Source organism: Gigantopelta aegis, chromosome 4 (genome assembly GCF_016097555.1).
Source record: "Gigantopelta aegis isolate Gae_Host chromosome 4, Gae_host_genome, whole genome shotgun sequence".
Classification (NCBI taxonomy): domain Eukaryota; kingdom Metazoa; phylum Mollusca; class Gastropoda; order Neomphalida; family Peltospiridae; genus Gigantopelta; species Gigantopelta aegis.
Window position 1 is genome coordinate 31,589,253 of NC_054702.1, and position 21,768 is coordinate 31,611,020.

The window sequence follows — 21,768 nt, forward strand, 5'->3', positions numbered from 1 at the left end:
AATAACAAAATATCAGTATAAAGTTGTTGCCTAATGACCTCACATTAATATATACCAAGGATGTCATGTTGAGCACAACAAATTTCTATCATAGCTTTTTTCATGGAATAGCTCTGCCCTTTATATTCCTGAGGATGAGAGAAACTAAGTTTATCATCCACTAAAGTCTTTTGTAGGAGATATCGCTGGCACTATAATTTGCAATATCTCCTGCAATATTCTCCCAGGAGATATCACTTCTTATAATCTTGATTGGTCAAATTTTAATCACAAGACATTATTTTGTTACATCACTGTGTACGTTTCAGCGCTAAACCTATCATTAGTGATGTCATGCCACTGTCGTTCTGCTAATTAACGAATCTACCGCTGCCAAATATAGTGACATTCAGCCATCATTACTGACATTATTTACAATTGTCACAAATGAAAAGAATGATAATGGATGATAAAAAGAATACCCCCTTGTGTCTTGTGATATAATTTATCAGCACTTGTTGATAAAAGTATAAAAATCCTTGTCAAGCCTCTGATTTCATACTTTTATCAACTCGTGCTGATAAATTATGACCCCATAAAACACTCGGGGAGTATCCTCTGTATATCATCAAAAACATTAAAACACTTTGTCAGGACTAAAATGTCAGTTTGGGTGGTGTCGTGGTTAGACCATCAGACATACGGTTGGTAGGTACAGGGTTCGCAGCTCGGTACCGGCTCCCACCCAGAGCGAGTTTTAACGACTCAATGGGTAGGTGTAAGACCACTACACTCTTCTCTCTCACTAATCATTAACAAACTAACAACTAACCCTCTGTTCTTTACAGACAGCCCAGATAGCTGAGGTGTGTGCCCAAGACAGCATGCTTGAACCTTAATTGGATATAAGCATGAAAATAAGTTCAAATCAAATCAAATAAAAATGTGATACAGTAACAGTATCACATGTTGTATGCCCATCCAAATGCTCATAAATTTAGATGACCACTATTACAAATGTATATAATAAATATTCATTTATTCTTTCCCCATATAATACTGAAATAACTGACTCATTGCTATAGTATTGTTACGCAGGTTTGATGCAAAACTTCAAAATATGATTTTTTTTTACAATAAAAATGTTGAATTTATTCATGGCTACTGACACAATGCAAAACCTCAACATACGAGAATTTACATACATAGAAATGTTGAATTTATTGACTGTCATTGTAATTTCCATATTATCTCACAATACATAAGCAAAAAATGTAAGAATTTACACAAACAGAAATGTTGAATTTATCGACTGTTATTGCCATTACCGTGTAATGTCACTATGCAAAACCCAGAAATGTGAGAATTTACACAAACAGAAATGTTGAATTTATCGACTGTCATTGCAATTGTCATATAATCTCAGCATACAAAAAATAATTTCTTGATTATTACTGCTATTGTCATGCAAATTTACAAGCATAGAAATGTTGGAACATGTCAACTGTTATTGCTATTTTTATGCAGTGTCAGAATGCAGAAACAAAAAATGTAAGACTATACTTAGATAGAAATCTTGAATTTATTGACTGCTATTGTTAAGTAATGTCACCATGTAAAATTGAAAAAAAAAAAGAGAGAGAACTTTCATGTATAAAAACATTTCAGCTGTCTGGCGAGTACACAGCATGAAGAGAATAATTTATACTAGTGTCTTTTGTCCACGACCATCTTTTGGTTAAGAAGTTGTAGCACATTCCATGCAGCAGGCGAGTGGAAAATCCATCTAAAAAAAAGAAATTTAAAATGAAAAACTAGAGTACAACATGCTTGAAAAATTATAATGACCCAAGGAACCATAAACTGATGACATCATTTTAGTGCCTCATTTATACACTTTCAACGTAATGCTGAGGCTTTTTGATTAGTGTTTTTCTGTTAAACTATATTAAAAAACCCTTTTTATGTGTGTGTGTGTGTGTGTAAGAAATAGAATAATACACACCTGCCATTGGAGATAATTTATCTTACGCTCGTTATTTATATCTGACAACCACTCGTACTATAAATCATCTCCAATGGGTACTCGTATAATATTCTCAATAAAAAATCATCGCGATGAAATCGATTAGACTGTGACTATAGTTAACCTGACATTCTGTGATGCGTAAGTCAGCTACAAGTGCAACGGCTGTAAATAACTTTTAGTCGAAAAAGATTTTAAAATGTGCTTAAAACCTGGTTTTTGAGGATAAGTAAGAAATATAATAATACATTCATGTCCATTAGATACAATTTATCTCACAACTCATTGTTTAAAAATGTATCAAACTTGCTTTCATTTGTTAGATACATTTTAAAACAACTCGTGAGATAAATGGTATTTAACTGCCACTCATGTATTATTCCCTATATCCAAATGTGTTGCAGGTTTGTAGATTAACTAAATTTGGTGTCCATTTTTACAGGCTGAAACTAGGCTCTGCCCCTGTAATATTCATGTATTCAGTGCATTTTATGTCCGAAAACTAAATTACTAAATTATTTCTATAATTCAAATACGTATATTGCAAACAAAAGATTTGTTAAATACATTCAAACTTCGATAACTCTATCTAAAGGGGACATGGAAATAGTTCGAGTTTCAGGGAGTTTGAGTTTTTGAAATTAATATAGAAGAGTTCAAATTTCAAACTGCATTGCAGCTAGATGATTTCGCTTAATATTGTAAGATTTAATCTTACAGTAAGAAGCGTGTGCTTCACTGCCTACCTCTAAACTCTGAAAACTATGCATCCCCAGTTGAACGGCAAATTAATATATAACTGTCACCCCATTCCTTTTGTTGGCATCTTCTAACACCTATGATACATTTATTTTGCGTATTATTGTAAAAGTAAGTAAATAACAAAACAAAAAAGATAACCTAGATGAATTTGAAATACATATGCTTGGGCATATACATATATTTATTGAAAGAAAAAAAAAACGAAAAACGAGGGCATTTACATACATATATATAACAGGAAGTAAGTGATAAAATGAACATTGATGTATTTTGCAGATGTCAGAACATGGCGGAACGTAACTAACAAATAAAACACTGAATGCCGAATAATACTCAGTAGGGCCTACATTTGTTTTTCACAAAATTATTTAAAATTATTTTAATTATTTTAAGTAAAAAACAATCATTAAAAAGCACTAATGCAAATCAGGAACTCACACTTGTAAAAAAGAAACAGCGCTAACAATTATTATAAGTGTCTTTGAAGTTAACCAGACTGTATCTGTAATAGTGTATTACACAGCGAGGCCCTCCACCATGTACAAACACCGACAACCAAACACAGGATCATTTCATTCTGCTTAGCCGGCGATTTATTATTCTGTAATTATCACCTTAATCCTCGACAGCCAAGGTCACCCGAGACAGGTGCGTCCCGTCTGATTGACCTGAATGACAATTCATGTGTCTTTAAAATACTATTGGCAATGACAGTTTGATCAATCCACACGTGTCAAGTTCTAGAGGTGCATACTCTATTAAATCTTTATGGCGGGACCAAAGAATTAAGTTGAGAGATTGAGTTTATTGAGTGTTTGAGGTTTGAGTTTTCAAAGGCAGTTATTATTAGTTTGTATAGCAATTCAGCCGGGACCGTCACTTCAGGTTGAGAGATCAAAATTTTCGAGAGATCCAAGGTGGAGTTATCGAAGTTTGACTATGTATTTTAAACCAAAACGTTATGTGTATTTTGAAAACTACACATTTTGTAGGTACACCTGTAATGACTAGTTCTTCTTAGTAGTGCACATATTTCTATAATGTCATTCATAGAAAATTCAAATAGACATACAAGTACAGAAACAAGCTTTAAATGTCAACATCTTTATTAATTATAACGGTAACCTATGTTACTTGTACATACTCTTACTTTTGTTAAGAATATATTGTAGATCTTGGGGTTGGAGGAACTTGTTCCAATCATGGGTTCCAGCTGGAACTAAGTTTAATATTCTCTCAGCAAAAACAATTCCAAGAGCATATGACAGGTATGTCTTGTTGAGTGTTGTCAGAAACATGGACCCACCTGGCTAAAACAAAAACAATTATTTAAGATGAATTACAAAATAGTCTTCAATTAATCCATAATGTTGACATTTACTTGTAATTAAATGTTAATGTTTATTTTGTTTAACAACACCACTAAAACACACTGATTACTCAATCATCGGCTCCTGGATGTTAAAACATTTGATAATTGTGACACATATTCTTAGAGGAAACTCACATTTTACCATTAGTAAGGGATCTTTTATATGCATTTTCCCATAGACAGGACAGCACATATCATGGCCTTTGATATACCAGTTGTGGGGCACTGGTTGTGGTGGGCAAAGAGCCCAGTCAGAGAATGGGTCCACCAAGGTGGTTCGATCCTGCGATGTAAGCACCCCGTGCGAGCACTCAACTGACTGAGCTAAATCCTGCCCATCATCTATATAATACATGATAGTGTACTTTAGAATATCTAATATGCCCTTTTGGGACTTTTCACCCCATCCCTAGAAATACCTTGCAGCTGCTCCTGCTTCTGTTACTGCATAACTGGGGTGGGAAAAATAAAAGCCCTGATAGTGGGTTTTTTAAATCACTTAAAAGGAACTATGTTCATGTCAAACTTGATCTCATAGCAGATATTGTTTTACAGAAGTAAATATCCTATAACAGTACACGTGAATGATTAAATTGTGCAAGATGAAAGTCTATGATACAAAATAGTTACCACTTTCTAATTCAATAAATGCCTTTTTCAGGAAGGAACTGTTTTATTTAACGATGCACTCAACACATTTTATTCACAGTTATATGGCGTTGGACATATGGTTAAGGACCACACAGATACTGAGAGGAAACCCGCTGTTGCCACTCCATAGGCTACTCTTTTCAATTAGCAGCAAGGGATCTTTTATATGCACCATCCCATAGACAGGATAACACATACCACAGCCTTTGATATACCAGTCATGTTGCACTGGCTAAGAGCAAGAAATAGGCCTTTTTAAGAGTTATATGCAGACTGAATGAGAATATAATTTTACCTTTATTAATTTACTGCAAGCATGGATAAATGTTGAGACATCAGCGACATGTTCAACAACTTCAGATGCAACCACCGAATCAAAATGTCCTTCACCTTGTTCTGCCATCTCCTCGACAGTAGACTTCACATAGGTCACCTTGCTAGCTAAGTCACTGTTCTGCAGTAAATGATTCTGAGCTATTTTAATCGTTTCCTCACAGGCTTCAAGACCAGTTACCTCAGCACCTAGTCTTGCTAGAGGCTGAAAATAAAAAGGTTGTTTTGTTTAACGACACAACTAGAGCACATTGATTTATTTATCATCACCTGTTGGATGTCAAATGGATGTGTCTTTTATTAATTAGGTTATGCTCTGAGGGAAGAGGTGTACTTGGATGTGCTACAAACCATTGTGGCATATGGCAGGGGTGTTTGTCAAGAATTATATAACTTTTTTCAAAACAAGATTCATAAAGTAAATAGCCAATTTGTTCTATTACAGATGATTTTTCTAAAATCTAGTGTTTATAACCAGAGAAATAATATAAAAATGCAAACATAAAACCTGATAATGTATGTTAAATTATGTGACAGTGAAAACAAAGGATGTGTGTGTGTGTGTTGTGTAATTTTTGAAACGGTGGTAATGTTAACATTACAGAACACACACACACAAACACAGTGACACACATACAAATACATAGTCAGGTACCAGTTTGCACGACTAAAAGGGCCTCCACGAGTCCAAAATATTGGACTCAAGTATTCGAGGGTCAAAGTCAACCCGTACCTGAGTACCCAACACTTACATTAGATGATAATGAGACTAAGGAATAAAGTAAACAAGCATTATATGCATCTTAATTCCAGCGCTGAACATGGGTTCCAAATCATGCCATTGTATTGGCTTCCACACATTTGGCTTTTGTTTTCCCTCCGTGTCTCATAGCCCTATAATTTAAACTGGAGGCAAACATAAGGCAAAATGGCGTTAAATAATATTATTTATAATTAAATGAGTGTGCTCATCCTTAAATGGGTACTTGAGTCCTGTGAACGGACTCGAGAGTCTTGTTAGACTCAGACCCTAAAGATAAATACTCGTAATCAAATATTTATGTCTATTGAAATAGACAAATCCCAAACCTCAAGATACAACTGATTTGTCTAAAATATCTCTTGGATTGGGATTTTCCTGTCTTCAGTAGACACTCATGACAAGATTCTTTTTTTGTCTATAATGCCAGAAGTGGTTGAATTTGTCTGTCCGTTATTCAAAGAAAAGCTAGAACTAGGCATGGATCCAGGGGTGGACCAAGGGGCATATGTCCCACCACCCCTTTTAGGCAGACATTAAAAAAACCTCAACAAATAAAATACATAAAAGCCTGTTCAAACACCTCTTACCATCTCCAGCACACCCACCCCACCCCTTTCACAAACCCCTGGATCCATTCTTGAGACCTCTCCTTGTACTCACCTCACTAAGGATCCCCCCTCCACATCCGACATCCAGGATCCTGAAACCCTCCAGCAGGTATCTGTCGTCATCCACCTGGTCACCTCTAGAGAACTTCTGCTGTGTCAGTCCATCTCTAATGAGTGGAATGCGCAATTCGTTCATCGTGTGTAATGCCTCAAACTCTCCACTTTCATCCCACCAAAGGTCGGCAAGAGCCGAGAACCGTCTAATTTCTTCTTCGTCAATTGTTGACTTGGAATACGGCCTTCCATCTAAACTGATCCCTGGCACTCTGCAGTGATGCATTTTAAACAATATTCATGGTGGCAGCAAAATGTACATAGCTCCACTATCATTGTATCAACCAAATATGCAATGTAATTTCCTGTAAGATGGGGAATGTTTTGTGATGTTGAATTCACAAGAATACACATTAGTATTTATATCTACATGTGTGTAGCGATATATATTATTTGTATGCTATATTATCTTCACATAGGAAATCAGCAGTTACAAATTTAAATTCATTTGTGTTTTTATATATATATATATATATATATGTATACTGTAGATCCTGAAATTAATGCAATCATAATATTAATGTGAAAACTGCGAGCTCATGTTATTCACATTAATAATATGACGCATTTATTTCTATGTTTTGTCTATGTGTCCCATGATATAAAAACAAAACAAACAAAGATTAAAATTCTAACATATAACACAACTGGAAAACAATTCATTGTAGGCAAGTCTGACTAATTGTTGACTAGTCCAGCAAGCTATGTGTCACACTCTTTTAAAACAAAGATTAAAATTCTAATACATTTATAAAACAACTGAAGCACAATTCATTGTAGACGAGACATACTAATTGTACAATAATCTAACAAGATGCCAGCCACACGTGATGACTGCAGGGTCTTTGGCCATCCTATCAAAAGCTGACACGATACATCGCATGTGAATGGGTTTTAGCACGCTAATCCTGAGGTCGACCATTTCTTTGATTTCACTGTTCAAGTTCACTGCAACTTAGTTGGATGAATTGTTCTTTTGTTATGACTTTTAAATATGTCTTAGGAAGATACAGTTGTAATGGTACATATATGCTAATGTTTAACCAGATTTATGTAACCATACCCGTTACGTAATTGAACGCTGCAAAATATGCTTGGAGTTGATTTCACCAAAAACACTAAGGACTAAACAAGTTAACTGATGTGTACACAGATATGTTAGTAAGTTGAAGACAACTGTAACTTGGATTGAACCAAAAAGTACACGGATGTGTGTTGCTAGGAAAGTAATATTTCAAATGGAGGCCACTCGCATTAATTTCATGTTGCATTTTAGTCTGCCCACCGTCACTGGCATTAATTTAGGGACACATTAATTTCAAGATCTACAGTATATATATATATATATATATATATATATATATATATATATGAAGAGTTTAGGTGCAAAACGCGATATATCCATTTTTTTATTTTCAGTAAAAGTGATATAAAAAAAGGAGATTTACCCAATACAATTTCATACGGATCAATCATGTTTTGCAGCAAATCAGCAGGCCTACAATTAGACCTTACTGACATACAATAATGGCTTTAACTAAAAACTAGAAAGAAAATGGTTTATATTGCGTTTTGCCCCTGAACTCTTCATATATATATATATATATATATATATATACAGTGTGTATGTGCTATTATACCTTCTGAAACTATTTAACTGTAATAGTTTTATGTGATTTGTGTAATGTTTTCTATTTATACTTCAAGAGATTATGGAATATGCCAACAGTACTAGAACTATGTCAATGCAAAAAAAAAAAACATTAATTTTTTAAATCCTACAACCTCGAATAATAATAGGTTGATGTGTTTAGTAATTACCGGTATGTCATACAGTATTAATGATACATTTGTGTGGTCAAATATATCAAATATAAACACAGCACATGTATCAAATATACATGTCTTAAAAAAAACCCCAAAAACCCCTGAAATTACTGTACATTAGTACCATAGTAAAGTTTGTTTGTTTTGTTTAACGACACCACTGGAGCACATTGATTAATTAATCATCGGCTATTGGATGTCAGACATTTGGTAATTCTGACTAGTACTCATCAGTGGAAACCCGCTACATTTTTTCTAATGCAGTAAGGGATCTTTTATATGCACTTTTCCACAGACAGGAAAGCACATACCACTGCCTTTGTCCAGTTGTGGTGCACTAGTTGGAACCAGAAAAAAAACCAATCAGCTGAACGGATCCACCAAGGTGTTTCAATCCTACGATGCAAGCATCTCAAGCAAACACTCAACCGACTAAGCTAAATCCTGCAATAGTACCATAGTAATGCTCAGTACAGGACAGCATAAGTGAAGAACATTACCTTGGAGTTAATAATTTCTGTTTTGATATCTCTGTTGTCCTGGTCAATTTCTTCTCATCACATACCTGAATAATAAGAATTAAGATTCAGCAGGGCTTCTAGAATTTTTATAAAATCCACTAGCCATAGGATCAGTGATTTTAAAAATTTACTAGCCATGATTAAAAATTCACTAGCCCTACTTTACTTTAAGTTAATACAATTTTACTAAATAATAGTAAAAATTGGATATGTCACCTAAAGATAGAGATATAGCTTTAAAATACTAACCTTGGGTGTGGGGTTGGGGTCAGGATATTCATATTTACAAAATAGACTTAACTTCAACATTTACCAAAAAATATTCACTAGCCGTCGGGCATGGCAATAGTAGCTATTTACTAGCCCAACATTGAATATCACTAGCCATGGGAGTGGGGCTACCATAATCTAGAAACCCTGGATTTAGTATTCATGACCAACTTTTTGAATCTTGAAACTGTATATTTGTGCATTTGTCTTTTACCTTTTAAGAATTTTACACTTTTTTTCTGCCAAAATAATATATATATATATTTATTATTATTAGACTTAATACCATGCTGATAAGTACAAATACGGGACATCAGTTGAACATTTATAAAGCCATTACATTGTTTCTATTACATGTAGGTCTATGGTAAAGACATTGTGACAATCTTCATATTGCCATCATACACAATAAGTACCGGTATTGGATATCTTATTATAATTCCACTTAATTCATTTAATAAATGGTACAATTTTCCAAAACAGATACATTCAAAATAATTAAAGAAAAAAATGCATATGACAGTTTTACATTCAATGATTTCTAAAGTTTTAAAGGAAACAAAAGGATGTACCAATCATAGGACATTGGTTGGAACTGGAAAAAAAACCAAGTCCTTCATACCTCAGGTCATGGGGGTGTTCAACTAGTTTCGTAAAGACCACAACCCGATTGACCGATAAATATGTTTATTTTTTCATAAATATTAATTTCATCCATCTGTAGGCCCTTTTATAATGTGTGACATGTTGTGGTCTTTACGAAACTAGTTGAACACCCCCATCTTACCGTAGTACAGAATGATTTAAAAGTCATACTTTAGATGTTAAAAAAGTGCTTAATAAAACGGTTATGTTGTATAAAGTATACAGATATTAGTAACAATATAAGACTATGAAAATGAGTCTTGGTTGTTATTCTGTTTTTGTGTGGTTTTTTAAATGAAGATACTCTTTAAACTCTGAAATTCTTAAGTTATAGTGAATACTAATAATTAGCATAACAGTGTGTTTAAAAGTGTGGGAAATACAGATAACAATCGAAAGGCGTATGAGTCCGGTGTTTAGAATATCGCCATGCGTGTCTGTTGAAATTGTTTGTCAGTGTAATTGGCTGCTAGAATCCACTTGGTAAAAAAACCCACACAGTCAGACTTTTTTCCTTTAATTCAAAGTAAAGATCATTTCAAAGTAAGTATTTCTTGGTCTCCATGAACTCGAAATAGATTACAATGCATGATTTGGGTGGGAAAACGTGATGATAAGTCATTATTTCGACCGCAATTCCGTTCCGAGCAAAATTCCTCAGAACCGTTCAGATCTGCTATAGGCTTAATACCTCGGGCAGATTAACCTCTCAATGTGCTTGCATGCGAGGTTAATCTTGATTAACTAGGTTTATTGGAGAGGAAATGTCCAAACATGCTATGGTGGAAGGAATCATAGTCACTTCGTACCCAAGTCATCGTACCATCCATTTCGTACCATGCTGCCTGATCATTTTGTACCCTAGTCATTTCGTACCTTGGTCATTTTGTACCATTGCAAAAAGTCATTTCGTACCCTAGTCATTACGTACCATTGTGAAAAGTCATTTTGTACCCCAGTCATTTCGTACCCTAGTCATTTCATTCCAGTATATAGAAAACGAATCGACTTTTCAGTTATGGTACGAAAACGAATTGACTATAGCATAAAAGCAGTGGGTTTTGTTTTAAAACTTTATTTTGACAGTTTGAAAACCAGAACATGTTATTGTGCAGCATATCGTTATTGATACCCATAATACCTGTCAACTGTTATTTCCATTTTACCTGACAAGAGCCGTATATGATATTTACTACTAACTGCCAACTTTGATTTTGTGTGAAATGGCTCCAGATAATTAGTCAAAAACAACAAAACAATATAATGGACCAACAAAATATTATTTATTTATTAGGTCTTCTTTTCAAACTTGCTTATTTGCATCTTATTTGTTTAAGAAATAAACAATAACAGCCATTAAAACATTAACTACCTTACTGATTGCCAAATTAGCCAATTGCTAATGTTTATACAAAGTGGCAATAATTTTTAGTCTTTTGCTGATAAAATATCCCTTAAATTAACCACAAATTTGTAATTTAATGTGATTGTTATAAATTGTTATACCATAGTACGATATGATTTTCAGTTATGGTACAAAATAACCAAGGTACGAAATGACTAGGGTACGAAATGACTTTTTGCAATGGTATGAAATGACCATGGTACGAAATGACCAAGGTACGAAATGACTTTTTGCAATGGTACGAAATGACCAAGGTACGAAATGACCAGGGTACGAAACGACCAAATTAGGTACGAAATGACTATGGTACGAAGTGACTAGCAACCGGTGGAAGATATACTGAAAACAAAAAAACACCTTTTTTTCTTGCAGCCGACGCAGTTTTTGTAACCAAAATCCCACTAAACATAGTATATGACATACACCTGAGTGTGTGTGTGTGTGGGGGGGGGGGGGGGGGGGGCTAAGGGTTGAAAAAAAGCCAGATTATAATTAGGCCTATTTTAGGTTAGTCATAATCTTTGGTGACAACTGTTATTACCAGTTTTTTAGATCTTTGTTTAAATTCATTATGAATACAGTGAACTTGAGAACGCAGAACTGGTAAAACCAGAAGATATCGTCGGACCATCGACCTTGGTTGCATTTTTTCACACATCCAACAAAGTGAAAGTTCAATTTCATCTACCGGAAGTCTAGTGCATTGCATAGGTCTCACTACATAGAATTGTTCTTCTATTGACATTCACATTTAAATGAAAATAATGTTCATGCCTATCGCCTGGTCCATTTGATACATATGTAAAGATAAAACAAAGTGATATAATATCATGAGCCAAATCTATCCAGATAAGAATAGGTACCTTTGATTAAGTTGTTTGTTGTGATTAAAAGACGACCTTTGGCCCGAAAACAAATGGGTTGTGAGACCTTAAAGTGCGTTCCGCCATGTTTGTTTGTCGTGAAAATCGCCGGATGCTTAACTAATTTAAAAAAGGTTATTTTCAGGATTGTTTAAATAATATTTTATATAATGTAAATGTATGCACTCGTTTTTATTATTTTATAGGACGATATATGTGCTGACAGCTGGATTTAATATAATTTAAGCAAATTCGCAATCACTCTGTTTGGAAAAGTAACCAACCAAAAGTAGGCTAATGATAATCTTAGACATAATGTAATGAAAGTTGAGAAGATTCTGTTTCAGTGTTTGTTATATTTCAATCATAATAATCCAAAATTGTAGCTCATTCCATTCATTGCTGTTGAATTTCTCATGATTTGTTTCCCTTATAGTTCATGAATATAAATTTCGACTTCAGTACGGTATAGGACTGGACTAAAGTAGGGCAGTTTCATGAAAGAATGTATCAGTTTTCAAAGCCAAAGGTTAACTGTAGCTCAAGATGATAAGAGAGCTAGACAGACATTCTGTGCAATTACAGCCTACCAAACGGTATTCAAAAATTCCTGCTCAAATACAACAACAATCATATGTTTATAGTTAAATACCTTTATATTGATCTATCATTTCCAAGTTCCCTGATAAAATATCATATATTAAGGTTATCACTTTTCGCACCCTTGTTTTGGCTTCGTATACAATAAATATAGCATATCTTACAATAATTTCACTTGAAATCAATATTTCGTAAAAGGTACAGTTTTTTAATCACAAGATTTTTCTTCAAACACATTCAGTTGCATTAGTAATGTTCAAACAAAAACATTTCAATAACAATTTTGCATTGGAATTTTTCCTGCATTTTTAAAATGTCATGTACCCAGTTTATGGTTATTGTAAGGAGATTCAGTGACTTCATTCAAATTCAAAATTAGCTATATTTACAATGCTTCGCCACATAAAAATAAAAACTGGTCTAGTAACCTTGACCCCTGTCAAATTTCTATAACAAGGACATTTTGGACAAAATATTAATTTTAAGTTTTAAAAGATGAAAGAAATAAAAACTACCTTTTGTCAAATATATCATGTATCAAAATATTACTGTTGGATATGTTTTATTTATTGTGTACGAAGCCAAAACAAGGGTCCGAAAAGTGACTGTCGTCGACCTTAATCACTAAAACACACACTACGGGAAGAAACCCAACAGCACCCCCTTTCAATAATGTTCCAGTTAAATACGTATTTGCAGACATATAAATCAACAAAGTAACTTCAAGTTTATTTGTGAAGCAATAATTGCTGAATACATAAGACAAGCTATCGGATAATTTTCATGTTCGTCAAAATGTCGAGGCTGGAATGTAAGAATTCGTCACCTATCGACGTCAATTTTTAGCCTGCCTATTGCAGGTTTTTTTGTGCTGTATTTAGACATATTTCAATTGTACAAATGTCAAATACTTCAACAAGAGCAGTAATTTTTATCCAGTGGCACAACAGTGCTGTCGGTGATGCTCCTGACCTACAGCAATTTATATATCAATTATGTCCGTGCAACCATTAAGTTTGAGCCCAGTTTGTCATTGAAAACTGAGTTTTATAAAAGGCAGTATGCATATATTAGGTCCATTAGGAAAAAATTAGTCACAGTGACCAGTAGGCTTTTATGACAATAGTAGTGCGAAAATTGTTTTGCTGCCCAGAGGTTTTTTTATATATATGTGTGTAGTAAATAAATATTTGTGCACATGCATACCATCTATATCCCAAATTCCTTTAAGTTGATGACGAAAATGTGAATACGATAGTATCATACAGTGTTTTAATTTTAAAAAAAATTTCAGATTCTTATTATTAAATTAATTTCTTGACAGCTCTCATTTTTCTTTACAGAATGTGGGCAACACCGTTTCCCAATCCGGGCTGGACCTCATTACAGCAGGCAAATTTTCAAAATGTTCCACATGAACAAGGTAACTTTTCCATCATTTAAAACTGGTTTGAAAAAACACCAAACTGTTTCTGAATGGGCTTCTTCTTGGTTAGATATGGGTGTGAAAGTTCAGCAAATTTCAGTGTTAGCTTGTTTTACCCTGAATGAAATTGACATTCTATTATTTTTTGTTGATTGTTACACAGTTATTTTCCTGTTATCATTTGCCTCCAAACCTAATGCAGAGATAGTGTTGGTTTATGATGTATTTTTTTATGTGACACTTCAATAAATGATTAAATGATAGTATTCTATTTTGTTACAGTTGACTGGGCCAATCTCGCAAAACAGTGGATTGAACAGCGTGAATCTGTGAGTTACACACCAGAACAACCAGTAAACCCACCACCACCGCCCCTTGATAATGTCCTTCCACCACCACCTCCACCAGCACATGATTGTGACCAGAATGAAATGGAAATATCCGATGAAGAGAATGGTACACATCATGAACATGGTTTGTTTAATTGACATAATTTAATCTTCTGACTACTGCAGGCGAGATATCTTGCCCAGCGTCATTCAAGCCAATACACTGCATTCAGAGTATTCACTGATTTATGTTTCCTGCCTTTAAATAATCTAACAAACCGGAAATAGTTTCCATTAACTAATTTCTGTGAAAAATACCTGGTAATTTTGATTTGAAAAAAATGGTTTTCGGTGAGTATTTTCGCTTGACAACAATGGCGGAACATCAGTAATTTTTAGGAATTGATAATTAATTTGATAATCAAACATGGGACCCTGGAAAAAAAGCCTGGATAAATTCCTGATAGTACAACATTTTCATTCCATAGATGGTCTCATTCACTTAGTGTGTGAAATTCTTTTATTGTGCTGTCAAGGTGTGACTTTGTATACTAATTATCACTGTTTTAACATTTAGGTTTCCGTGGACCACCACATGGAATAAACAATGCTGGTGGGTGGGGATGGAATGAGAGACCACCCTGGGAACCACCGCAGCCGAACTGGCCGATGCAGCCTCCACCAGGAGATATGGTGGTAAGTGGGAGTCGGGGGGATGTCAGTTTGAGTATGTTGCTGTCCCTTCACAATTCTGATCTGATTCTGATTTTAAAGAGAAAGGACAGTTTGAGTATGTTGCTGTCCCTTCACAATTCTGACCTGATTCTGATTTTAAAGAGTCATTAAAATTGTAATTAACAGAGAATTATTAGTTACTTGCAATATCCAGTAACTGTTTATCTTGGTGAAGCAACACATCCTGTTAACGTTATAAATATATTACTATTAATACCATTTAAATTGTTTTCTGTATTGTGAACTTTGTTTTGCAGAGACCGCCTAACTTCGACTTCAATCAGGGTGCAATGCCTTTTCCAGACAGCTATGACTACAATCATGGATCAGAACCATTTGGATATGATCAGGTTTCCAACTCTTACTACTTTCAATGAAATTATAATTTAATAAAATACTCCTAGATTTTAATTAATTAGTCATATAAATTACTCTTTCATGATTAGTTCCTTTTCCAGATTCCTAATTAGCTTACAATTTTTTTTATTAAAACAATATTAATTAAGTAATGCTAGGCCTCATGTTCAATTGACAGATGGGTCACAGCTATTTTTCCTTGTAATCATTTAGTAATATTACAGACTGAGAAAGTTTCCAATTACTTTTGATGAAATAATATTTATGGGAAGAAAAAAAAAGTTTTATTATTGAGATTTCAAATTTGTAATAATTTTTTTATAATAATTCAATTATGATTATGATAACAGAAAAAAGTATGTGGGACATTAATGATTGATGAATACATGGGGCTAGCTCTGGCACTCGCCAAATTCGCCAATTGCTAAAACAGTTGGCAAATGTTATTTTAATTTGGCAAATAAATTTCCTGTAATAAATTTTATTTTATTAGAAAATAACTGGGGTTTTGCAATTTTTAAAATTTAAAATGATGATTTGGCAACATTTTCTGATCACCCAGATACGGTCCTGATACATTTGGACACCACAGTTTAACCACCGAGAGAAAAAAACCCTTTAATGTCTGTCTACCCCTGGAACGAAAAAGTGTTTTTTACAATAACATGAATACAGAATGTAAAATGCATGGGTTTTTTTCTTAATAATTGCTTTTGTTTGTTGGTGGGTTTTTCTTTTGTTGAAACATATTGGGCTGAATTTACGAAGCCTGTTTTTCTTAAATGCAGATGTTTAAGCATTGTAGATGTATGTAGTTAGTAGTTGTACGCATGTAAAACATATGCAGACTTTGTAAATTCAGCCAATTGTTTTGGGGTTTACTAAACTTTATTTTTTAAAGTAATTGTGAATCATTAAATTTTGACAGCCATGTGAGCCTCCACCAGTAGATTTCAATGCGCCCTACTGGGGTGGCCATCCACCACATGGTGATGTTGCTCCCCCTGTACCACGACACCCTCGACATCAGCGCAGCAGATACCACTCGCCACCAGTTCAAGACATGGAAGACTCAGGATTGGGTAGAGACATTTTTTAGTGTGCAATCTCAAATATATTTGTATTAGTTAACCATTTTGGAATAAATGATCAAACATTTTTTCTTCTCTATTGTTCAAGGGGGCGGGATGTAGTATAGATTCACATCGATTAGGCTATTTCTCGTTCCAGCCAGTGCTCCACAACTGGTGTAACAAAGGCCGTGGTATGTACTATCCTGTCAGTGGGATAGTGCATATAAAAGATCCCTTGCTGCTAATCAAAAAGAGTAGCCCATGAATTTCCTTTCTCAATATCTGTGTGGTCCCATAACCATATGTCCAATGCCATATAACCATAAATAAAGTATTGAGTGCGTCGTTAACCTTTAGACTACTGGATTAATTTTTAACAAAAACCACGTTGAGTGGGTACAAGTTTATAATTTTGACTCGCATATATTCACTTAAATGTTTCATAAATACATGAAATAAAGTTCATATATTAATCGGTAAGTATTATTTTCGTGTCTTTTTTTTTAATTTTTATTATTTTAGATCGGCTAATGGTGATTAAAATTAGGCAAAAAATCGAAAAAGTTGCGTTTACTTATGGGCATTTGTGGCCAGCTGTCCAGTATTTATGTCCATTATTCCCGATAACAGTGGTTTTCTGACCAGAATTTTTTTTTAAACCCGAACTACGATTCATATTGCAATATTTGGTAATTTTCGTTGTTGGTAAAACGATCAAATTTATTATCAAATTAGCTATCACAATCAGCTATCGATCCCTGAAAATGACGGCAACGTGCCGCCATTGTTGTCAAGCGAAAATACTTGCCGAAAACTCAAAATTTCAAGGTATTTTCAATTGAAAAAATCAAAACAAAAACCACCATTTTGAAAAAAATTCTTTTTTCTTTAATTATATTTCCGTTTCCGGTGAGTGTCGTGTGCAAAACGGCTGGAAATATGAATTGGGGAATGCACTGTATACAGTGTACAGTATATCGACTGACTTGACGTCGGGCGAGATATCTTGCCTGCAGTAGTCAGAAGGTTAAATAAAACATTTCCTTCCTTCCTCCTATTGTTCAATGTCCTATAGATGCAGTTGCTTATATAGATAATATCAAAATGTATAGTTTCAAAATTTGGATCAACTCTTCCATTGTTAAGTGTCACCATAGTTTCACGTGCAAATTTGTTACAAACTAAGTTTGTATTTTGCATTAAAAACAATGTTATAAGATGAGAGGCAAATTTACAACTTCAAAGATTACTTTTTCTATTTTAATTGAAAACTACTGTGCTTTGTACATCTTTAATAAATATCCATTGTTTGTGGATTATTCATGACATTATTAATGTTTGTAGTCTTATGTATGGTGAAGAGATTTATATTTGGTTATGGCAGCCAAATATACCTAGCTAGGCTTAACTCGTGTATTCTTTAATTACAAATTTGAAATTTATTGTTGTAATGTTCACTGGAGTAGTAGTTAACTTTATCAGTATATATCCGATGCCATACAACCATAAATACAATGTGTTGAGTGCGTCGTTAAATAAAATGTTTTCTTTCCTTTATCAATATTCTAAGATGCACAAAAGCGAAAGCAACTTCCGGCTTGGATTAGAGAAGGTTTGGAAAAGATGGAGAGGGCGAAACAGAAGGAGAAGGAAAAGGAGCTGCAGAAGGTTCAGGAGGAAGAGGAGCAACTGGTGCGAGAGAAGGCGGAGAGGTTGGCTGCCGAGGAGGTTATGAGGGAGAAGTCCGACGGGCCTGCTGTACCAAAGAAAAGCAGATTTGTGAGTACTTGGGGATTAGTCCATCATAGTATTCAGGGACAGTTTTGTTACAGGGCTAACCCTGGATGAGCAAACTTCAAAAATTGCAGAAACATAGTACCACGGAAAAGCAGATTTGTAAGTACAGTGAAACCTGGACCCTGGACAAACCGAAATCCTGTCAATATTGGCCTTGATTCATGGTCCTGATTTTTTAAATTCTAAAACCTCTAAACACCGGTTTCCACTCTCATTATCTGTCTGGTCTATAACCATATGTTTGACGCCATATAACCGTAAATAAAATGTTTTAAGTACATTGTTAAATAAAACATTTCTTTCTACTAAACACCGGATCCTGTCTTAGTCAGATATATATTAGGTTCCCGACATGATCTGGTTAAGACGGGTTTCACTGTACATAGATATTAGCGTATCATAATATTCAGGGACAGTGATGCCATTAATAATAGAAATAACAGGTGGAAATGAATTTACACTCCTGTTACTGTCTGCTATGAATATTATGCGACCTAAACAAGTTGATACTGAAGTCTAAGAATACTGCAATTTCATTGTTTTATCTCAAATATTAACACTAGGCATACATTAACTACCTACCAGCTAATATTAACCAGTCAGGGACAAGCTTTGAAACGCATATCACAAAGTTGTTAAAATGCACATATTTTATAAAAATACCAACATACGGTTGGTAAGCATATATTCTTTTGTTATTCTGTACTTGGCAAACATTTATTAAATGGGTGATGAAAAATGTCAGCAGCTACCTATTAATGATATCCGTGCTCTGATGATCAAAAGACCAGTCTGCTAGCATCAGTCAGGCGAAAAATCTGACAGACAATGTAAAATGCAATGATTCCTACCCCATAAGTGATATAAAATTCAGTCTGATAGGACACTTATTTTCCAAACCATTTATGTCCTATTTCCATTCAGTTGTAAACTCTGTAACATTCAGCATTTGCTATTCATGTCGTGTGCTTACAGGTCTGCTATTTAGGTTGTAATTGAAAACGATGTTGCAAGACTAGTAAATATTCTAGTGCATTACTCCAGGTGTTTTTGGCACTGGTCCAGTTAGCAGGTTGAAAATTGTCTTTTTGATCACTGCTGATGTTAGTTTCACAACAAATATGTGTATACGGTTTATGATGGGCTTGATATACAAGCAGGAGTTGTGAAATGGTGTTCATTTCTTTTCCTACAGGATTCAGATGATGAAGATGAGACTGATAACCGAGCACGTTCGCGGTCATCAAGTCCAGTGAAGAGCCAGACTGAGGCTAAGAAACGAAGCCCATCTCCAGAGCCAGAAAAAAGTGAAGAAGAAAAACAGATAGAAATGGTATTTTGTTCTTTTGTCAGTTGTCTATACCAACACTTAAAAATAAACCCCAACTTCACCATTTTTTTTTAAATTCTGAAATTATTACTTGACTTTTCATTTATTTTAACTTCATTTCATTGACCTTGTTTTAGGTCGATTTAGCAGATATATATTTGTATATGATGTCTGTTTTAATGTTTAATTTTAAAGAAATACTTTTGCTCGGATGTTTCTGCCATAATACTTAGAACTTGTTTAAAACAACTGAAATAACTTGTTTGTTTTTAAATACTGTAAATCATGAAATTAATGCATCATGATATTGCGTCCGTACATGAGTGAACAAAAATGCGTATTTTTATTAATGCGCAGGGCAAAAGTCCACATCACATAAAAACCACAGTTGTTTTGACAGCTACTACATAATCTGAAGCTAATCGCATGGTGGGTCGACCAGGAAGCCCTAATTACTTAAAGTAGTGTAATTAGTATAACTACACCTTATTGTTAAGGGTATGCCTCGCACTTTTGTGTGGTGATTGCTTCTAATTAATCCACCAGTAGGAATAAAAGGTAAACGGGTCGCTGTTGCAGGGCACAATATTTCACGCGAACGCAGACGTATTATTCTAACAAATGTTTTAGACTGATTTTATACACTTGATGCGCAGCACAGGAATAGACGTTAACAAATGCGATATATTGCAACAGTGACAACTTGCGACCAGTCTAACTTAAAATGCCATGTATAGAGTCAAGCCAAATGGTTTGAAGAAATATGCACGGATTGTTGGTTGCGGTTATATAATTTTCTACTGTTTCATTTTTTAAAGGAATATATTTAGTAATAAAATTTGTGGATAATTTTACAAATGTTCAAAACAGTTTAAATGTATACAGTAATCCAGAAGTGTAAGAAAATTTTAAAAATACTCACATCGCAAAATGAACTTTTTAAAAACAAAACATTTGGAACATCACTGTATTATATAACCGCTATGATATTCCAGGAAAGTGAAAATAGAATGGCAACATTGAAACGAAAGAAAGATTCTTGAAGTATTCACAAAACGACATTTAACAAAAATAGTTTTTGTATTTTGTTTCATTTTTATATTATAAAAGTTTTATTTTATTTAGAAGTATTAGAGTAAAATCCTGCACATTTTTTGTATTGGGAATGAGACTAAACAAAATGCATCAAGTTATTATTGCGTCGATGTGTTCGCCGCATTTTTCGCATTAATTACTTGCTCGCATTAATTTCATGATTTACAGTATCTAGTTTCTTTTACTTGCACTTAAGTTATACATTGATAGGCTATGAATCAATATGTTAACCCTTATCCTGCCGCATTCGTTTTGCTAAATTTAAAGAATTTTCACCTGTTCTACATTTCTAGTAATTTTATTAAAATCTATGGACATTTTAACATGAAATTACACCCATATATACCATAATGATCCACCTACGTAATGATAGCATTTTGTAGATGGTTATTTTATTTATGTTACCATGGCAACAGCTGCAAATTTCAATATACAATTTTTTCATTAATAATTAAGAAAACATGAATTAAACACTACTATCTTTCTTTTAATTTAAGTGTATGCTGTGATTTTATTAAGCATAGTGATTGATTTAAAGAAAAAATTAAGTAGACTGCCATTTTTTTTCAGAATAATAGGCTGCAATGTCATCAACGCTTTTTTGTAAATTATGAAGATAATGTCCAACATTAACTATTATACATTTTTAGTAATATTATTAAAATCAGTTGACATTTCAGCATGAAATTACACACATATATACTAAGAATATCCACCTATGTAACGCTAACATTTTATAGTCAGTCATATTATTTATGTTACCATGGCAACAGCTACAAATTTCAATATACCATATTTTCATTAATAATTATGAAAACTTTAATTAAAAACTAATATTTTTCTTTTAATTTAAGTCTATGCTGTGATTTATTAACCATACTGCTTGA

General features: G+C 33.9%; 2 protein-coding genes across 3 annotated transcripts in view; one reads left to right on the forward strand and one right to left on the reverse strand.

Moving 5' to 3' along the window:
* Positions 1–1,103: 1,103 nt before the first annotated feature.
* LOC121372019 (ubiquinone biosynthesis O-methyltransferase, mitochondrial-like) lies at positions 1,104–11,969 on the reverse strand. The gene is made up of 6 exons (XM_041498259.1): positions 11,818–11,969; positions 8,936–9,000; positions 6,547–6,820; positions 5,086–5,328; positions 3,918–4,077; positions 1,104–1,765 (listed from the first exon to the last, which is right to left on the reverse strand). The coding sequence occupies exons 1-6, from the start codon at positions 11,932–11,934 to the stop codon at positions 1,644–1,646; spliced, it is 981 nt and encodes a 326-aa protein (XP_041354193.1). The 5' UTR covers positions 11,935–11,969; the 3' UTR covers positions 1,104–1,643.
* A 233-nt stretch (positions 11,970–12,202) lies between these two features.
* LOC121370378 (arginine/serine-rich protein PNISR-like) overlaps positions 12,203–21,768 on the forward strand; it is a 28,073-nt gene continuing 18,507 nt past the window's right edge. For both annotated transcript variants that reach the window (XM_041495556.1, XM_041495555.1), the window contains exons 1-8: positions 12,203–12,273; positions 14,083–14,162; positions 14,448–14,639; positions 15,072–15,190; positions 15,487–15,579; positions 16,515–16,668; positions 18,230–18,438; positions 19,652–19,789. In XM_041495556.1, coding sequence (XP_041351490.1) covers positions 14,084–14,162; positions 14,448–14,639; positions 15,072–15,190; positions 15,487–15,579; positions 16,515–16,668; positions 18,230–18,438; positions 19,652–19,789 — 984 coding nt within the window. In that variant the 5' untranslated portion in view covers positions 12,203–12,273; position 14,083. The remainder of the gene's footprint in view (positions 12,274–14,082; positions 14,163–14,447; positions 14,640–15,071; positions 15,191–15,486; positions 15,580–16,514; positions 16,669–18,229; positions 18,439–19,651; positions 19,790–21,768) is intronic.

Bases quoted from the DNA above. Each gene is read 5' to 3' on its own strand.
- LOC121372019 (XM_041498259.1), bottom strand. From the start codon at position 11,934: ATGTGTGAAAAAATGCAACCAAGGTCGATGGTCCGACGATATCTTCTG. The intron at 5,329-6,546 runs GTGAGTACAAGG...TTTTATTTTCAG, and splicing joins GAGGGGGGATCCTTAGTGAG to CCTCTAGCAAGACTAGGTGC. The intron at 1,766-3,917 runs GTAAGAGTATGT...TCTTTTTTTTAG, and splicing joins ACAATATATTCTTAACAAAA to ATGGATTTTCCACTCGCCTG.